At 42.2% G+C, this 6495-nt stretch overlaps 1 protein-coding gene across 1 annotated transcript in view; it reads right to left on the bottom strand.

Moving 5' to 3' along the window:
* Positions 1-1107: 1107 nt before the first annotated feature.
* The window catches only part of LOC117957009 (cell division control protein 42 homolog), a 10900-nt gene continuing 5512 nt past the window's right edge, over positions 1108-6495 (bottom strand). Inside the window, exons 3-6 of the mRNA XM_034892509.1 lie at positions 5113-5185; positions 4764-4873; positions 3058-3255; positions 1108-1547 (exon numbers count right to left, since the gene is read on the bottom strand). Of these exons, the coding sequence (XP_034748400.1) occupies positions 1458-1547; positions 3058-3255; positions 4764-4873; positions 5113-5185 (471 nt within the window). The 3' untranslated portion in view covers positions 1108-1457. The remainder of the gene's footprint in view (positions 1548-3057; positions 3256-4763; positions 4874-5112; positions 5186-6495) is intronic.

Genomic DNA, 6495 nt, shown 5'->3' on the forward strand with positions numbered 1-6495 from the left:
TACACCTATCTCCATTTCTAGCCACTGGGGGGCCATAGGCAGGCTGGTGGGACGCATATTAATGTTTAAAAAAACCTCATATAGTGAAATTTTCGGGCCATGGGACCTTTAATTCTGTAGTTTCTTACTATATTTTCCGAATGCAACCTGCTTTAGATTCAAATAAACACATTCTGGACCCGGATTGTTGTGTTTTTCTTCTTATATTTTACATTTTAAGAAAGTTTTTCTAAATTTGTATACCGTGAGTTCAGACACATTCAGACACACACACACTAACTACGTGTACAAGCACATAATATTCAAGTTGTGGCCCTTATTCCGAAAAAGACAAAATTCCGACTAAGCTAATGAACGTGAGTATTGCATTATTATTTCTGCTTACATGCAGATGTGCAAAATAGGAGTTTCTTTCAAAGTTGGCGGACTTGTTGTCTCGTGGCAACACAGCCTCCCTCTTCCACTCCTTCATTTACCTTCTTGAAAAGGTCGGCGTTGTGATCTTTGTCCATAAACCTGTTCATATCCAAGTCTTTTACATAATGTTTACAATTATCCATGTTTCTCCTTCCAACCAGAGATGTGGGCTTTTCTTGTTGGGAACGCATCTCTATGACAACAACCGGCGTGGCTATCCACGCACAGAGCCGACAGAAGCTGTAAAATGGCGCCAATTGTGGTAAAAACCCTGATTGAGACGCATATTCCAAACGGCCCTAAAACCTGAATATTAGCGGCGTATCACGCGTGTCCTAATCGGAAAATGCTAAATTTGGAGAAAGGCCTTATTTGGAACGTCCAAACGAAATATGCAAAATATTGACATGAACCATATAAAATTCAGAATATTGTCATATATCGCCATTTTGTACTAGTGTGCATTTAAACGTAACTCATCGTAACCGTCAGTTCAATTTCAATGTCGAGACTTTAGCAAACCGCTGCATGTTGCACACGTACAGCAGTTCAACTTCACCTTGAATTTCAATGAATGAAAGACGGCAGCGTGACAATTTTGTTTTTTGACATTTTATACGATACTTAAACGTTTGACTAGAGCAGAAATCTTTTGAGACATGTCCCCATTTTGAGAAATGTCCCCATTTTGAGAAATGTCCCCATTTTGAGAAGGCGGTTGGCAGTTTCAGCTCTAACCGTGACTCCATCCACCTTTAAGGCGTCCATTGCTTAACTCGCCTCCTCCTATGATTAATTAAAACCCTGTTTCCTGGTTAGTGGGGAGTGGTGTTCACATGTGTTAGTCTTATTATAATCAACACGTATCTAGGGTGGAAACCAAGCCTGTCTCCTCCGACACCACATCCGCATTAGGCCACTACGGCTGAAGGCACTGTTTAACATGAGTCTACCTCATCCACCTCCACACCCTCCCTCCTCCCTCTGTTCTCTTCCCCTCCACCTCCACCTCCTCCTCCTCCTCCTCCATCCGGTGGCATCTATAGCAGGACGCAGCGCTTCTTGGGTTTGTTGTCCGGAGGCTCCAGAGCCGCCAGGATGGCCTCGTCGAACACGTTCTTCAGTCCTCTCTGTCAAAGACACAGAAAGAGACAAAACACCGTTAAGCTACGTTTTCCTCTTTGTAGCTACTAGCGCAGTGCTCGTTCAAAATATATTTATAATATATGTTTGGAACAGGCCGAAGCTTTGCCTCCAGTACAGCTGCTTGTGGCTTTCTACACAGCCATTGTACTCCAACATCAGTGACAGAGCACACCAACACAGCACTTAATATGCAACTTAAGCATTATTTATGAATGGTCGGAGGCTCCATGCAGAGCTTTAGCTGTAGCCTACGTAAGTGTCCTGAAGTTCATGCTTGTGCGTTGGTGTGTGCTTCGATCTCTTTAAGAAAACATATAGCAGTGGGTCAATTCTGCAATGTGACGCTGGCCGACACAGCTGGGACCTCCTTTCATTTGTATCTGCACTCAGAACAGAACCATAAAGGAAGGCAAGAGTAAGTGACGCTAGCAAAGCTAGCAAGCTAGCTAACGTTACCAATCTGCCTCTGTACCAAAACTCTTCAGAAATCTCTTCACCCCCCTCACCCAAGAGGGATTTAGTGAATATTAGCTGGTTGTTTATACTGGATACTATTAGCTGGTTGTTTGTACTGGATACTATTAGCTAGTTGTTTGTACTGGATACTATTAGCTAGTTGTTTGTACTGGATACTATTAGCTAGTTGTTTATACCGGATACTATATGCTAGTTGTTTGTACTGGATATTATTAGCTAGTTGTTTGTATTGTTTGTACTGGATACTATTAGCTAGTTGTTTGTACTGGATACTATTAGCTAGTTGTTTATACCGGATACTATATGCTAGTTGTTTGTACTGGATACTATTAGCTAGTTGTTTGTACTGGATATTATTAGCTAGTTGTTTGTACTGGATATTATTAGCTAGTTGTTTGTACTGAATGTTTTTAGCTACTTGTTGAATATTAGCTAGTTGTTTATACTCGATAGTATCATCTAGTTGTTTATACTGGATAATATTAGGTAGTTGTTGAATATTAGCTAGTTGTTTATACTGGATACCACTAGCTAGTTGTTTATACTGAATGTTTTTAGCTAGTTGTTGAATATTAGCTAGTTGTTTATACTCGATAGTATCATCTAGTTGTTTATACTGGATAATATTAGGTAGTTGTTGAATATTAGCTAGTTGTTTATACTGGATACTACTAGCTAGTTGTTTATACTGAATGTTTTTAGCTAGTTGTTGAATATTAGCTAGTTGTTTATACTCGATAATATTATCTAGTTGTTTATACTGGATAATATTAGGTAGTTGTTGAATATTAGCTAGTTGTTTATACTGGATAGTATTATTTAGTTGTTTATACTGGATAATATTAGGTAGTTGTTGAATATTAGCTAGTTGTTTATACTGGATGTTTCACGGATTTAGTTTTTTGGTCTGGTATTTGTCTCAGCCCCTCAAAGTCTCGGTCTCGATACACCCTGGTCTTGGTAATGACTTGATCCCGGTTTAGGTGGTCTTGACGACAACACTGCCTCTCGGTGTACCTGTGTGAGAGCTGAACACTCCACGTATTTGACGGCCTTCAGCTCACGGGCCAGTTTCTCTCCGCTCTCACAGGTCAGAGCTCGCTGTTTGTTCTTGGCCAGTTTCTCCAGAGTGTTGGTGTCGTCTCTCAGATCCACCTGAGTCCCGACCAGCAGGAAGGGGGTCCGCGGGCAGTGGTGGGAAATCTCCGGCACCCACTGTGAATAAAGAGACGCACGGACAAAAGAGAGGATGAGGCGTTTCATCTGGGAAACCACAGACTGGATCAACGCCTGTCAGGAACTAAGTCACAGTAAAGTAGGGGGGACCAGAAGTTCCGGGTTTCACTGTCACCGACAGACCCACAATTTGAACGAAAGAAAGAAAACGTTGACTAAACGTAGCCGATAGTCGCTCAGACAGCCAGAGCCAGCGCTGCTCAGAGCTCAGATGTTTTAGAAAGCCGTATTTTACGATGCTAAAATGACTGATTATTTACATGGACTCTTAGTCTGGTGGGTTTAGTGAATGCACTTTTATGTTTAAAAAAAGGATCTTAATCTTTAAAAGAAAGGTCGACCTCCTTAGGATCAGACCTTTAAGGGGGGCCCAGCCCGTGATGAGAACAGCTCTAGGTCTAGTGCCCCCGTTTTAAGTTTTACAAAAATAAAAACATGACGTGTTTAGGAGACATTTACGCTTCTGAGATGAAAATGTCCCGGGATTTTGTCTGAGAAATCTGGTCACCTTACAGTAAAGGTAGTCTTTGTTGAATAAAAAGGATTAGTACATCTGTCTCTATGATATACAGTTTTATTACAGTTCTACGCATGTTTTCACTTTTTCTTTGACTGTTTGAATACCAAAAATACTCAACTAAATACCTGTCCCCATTCAACCAAACTGGATACCTTTCTTAGAAAGTTAGAGTCATTTTAAGTTTGGAAAAAAACACAAATGAGAAAAGAAGTTTGATATTAGATCTAAACTCCTTTGCTTACGAAGTCTGCAGTTTTCTTCTGAAAAACACTTAGGGCCCTACTTTAGCGATGTAAGCGCACGGCGTGAAACACCCGGGGCAGGTGCGTTTAGGGCGCGTCCAAGTCCAGTTTTGCTAGTTTGACAGCGGAAGAAAGGGTCTGTGCGCGTAGCGCATGGTAAAAAAGGGTTGTTCTTAGTGTTTTCATTAATTCATAGGTGTGTTTTGGGCGTAACATGCCAATCAGAGTGTCGTCTTCCATTCCCTTTAAAAGCAAGGCGCGTTTGTACCTTGGTGCATTGATATTATGATGGCGGATTTGCACCGTAATCTATTAAAATGTAATATTCTGCATGTGTCTAATGCTGCACGTCCCTGTGTGTGTGTGTGTGTGTGTGTAACAAGCCTAGTGTGCGCACTGTGAAGTAGGCTAGGAGCATTTTACTAATGTGCTAAATAATGTCTTACAATAACTAAAATGGTGCGCTATTGACTCAAGACCAGGTTTTTGTTGGTCTACCTCAAGATATCAGTATGCCAAAAATTCCCCTGAACACACCTCCCTGTAAGACCAGCACGCCCATGGGTGCAGGTGGATTTGCTTTTTAAAAAGAAGTGGGCGCAGGACAAATAGCAAAGACACTTTTGCTTCAGGCTTTGCGCCGTGCTGCTAAATAAAATAAATACAACCTTGTGTTAAGTCGGTAATGTTTCAAAACCCAAAAGCCAAAACTGACACAAACTCACCTTCTCTCTGACATTTTCAAAAGAGGAAGGCGATACGACAGAGAAACAGACGAGGAAGACGTCGGTCTGAGGGTAGCTGAGCGGCCGCAGCCTGTCGTAGTCCTCCTGACCTGTAGGGGGAGACACACAAAACACTCTGATCAACAGCAAGCAGCAAGCACGATGGGCAACATGTAGCGGGTGAAGCTAAAGCACAGCCGAGGGCATCATGACCGAAGATAAAAACATTTCTTTCCCATTTCAGAAGACTGAACTCACAGCTTTCCACAAATCCTATGAGTATTATTGTTACTACAACTGTTCCTGTTGCTGCACCTTGTGAAGTACAGTATTTAACTTTTTTTTTTACCTGCAGTGTCAAACAGTCCTAGAGTGTATGGCTCGCCGCCGATCATCACTGTCACTGCATAATTATCAAAAACCTAAAGGAGGGTGAGAGAGAGAAAGAGGAGGATTGATGGGAGAAAGACAGGGAGGGAGCATAGAGGAAGGAAGTAAACGACATATGATCTCAGACTCTTTATAGACCAAACAGGAAGTATACGTCTCATCTTTAAAGGCAAGTGAGTGTCACATGCTCTATACCAGTGGTTTCCAAATGTTTTCCCGTCAAGGTCCCCTAAACTGACACAAACTAGACCACAGACCCTCATTTGATACGAATGTGTCTCAAGGTCCCCCATCTGATAGGAGTTTTGCATTAAAGCAAGTTAGAATTTTTTGTAGGACAAGTGGAAGAGAAATTTACTTGCCCCACTGGACAAGTTAAAAAATGGCATGTTACTTCACACTATATGCCACTTATTACGTCTATGACACCGATTTGTCAAACGGATGGAAACAAGCGTAACACTCTTAGTACAGGGAGTCTTGTTTTGTTGTTGTCCAGGTGAACAGGCATCCCACGTCATCTGTCCGTAGCTTTAGGCTGCCAACGTCCCAACGTGCCTGCAAACCCTTAAAAAAAAGGGAGTGTTTTTTTTGCCGCTATTCGCCTGTTTAAAGTAATGGCACGGCTTCAACACGTCAACCTGCTGTAGCCTGCAGACACGGTTTGGTTTTTTAATGAAGCTCCGTATGCACCGACAGGTTCCAGATACAACGGAGGATGTAGCCTGTAGCAGAGGAAGCTACACCAAGTATTACAAACATGGATTCAAGCTAGCTTTACTCCTGCATGGTTGTTATTTTCAACAGGCCGGCTCACAGCGGGTGACTGGGAAGGCTTTTGCCCGATGTCTCCTACATCCAGGGCTGTATTTAAACCGCAATACTTCATCAGTACAGCCCGAGAGGTAGCTGTGTATCAATCCTTCAAACCTGTGCTTATTTTGTTGATAAAAACAGCAAAAAAATTTTAATTGGCAACTCTTTCACAACAAAAACAAGAGAAAACTGAATAAAAAGTAACATTTGAAAACGCAAACTATGGCAAAAATTCAAGACAGTTTTAAAGAGCTGTATTCGGTGCATACAAATATTGCATACACAGTTATTAAAAAGGATTTGGGCTCTATTTTAAGACCAACGCAGTTGTCAATTTACTGCCAGCGTCCACGTCGTTCACAGAGAAAATGCATTCTGTGCGTTCTGGTCGTACAGGGAGGTGTGTTCAGGTGCGTTCTGGTCGTACAGGGAGGTGTGTTCAGGTGCCTTCTGGTCGTACAGGGAGGTGTGTTCAGGTGCGTTCTGGTCGTACAGGGAGGTGTGTTCAGGTGCGTTCTGGTCGTAC

The sequence above is a fragment of the Etheostoma cragini genome, chromosome 14 (assembly GCF_013103735.1).
Source record: "Etheostoma cragini isolate CJK2018 chromosome 14, CSU_Ecrag_1.0, whole genome shotgun sequence".
NCBI classification, from domain to species: Eukaryota; Metazoa; Chordata; class Actinopteri; order Perciformes; family Percidae; genus Etheostoma; species Etheostoma cragini.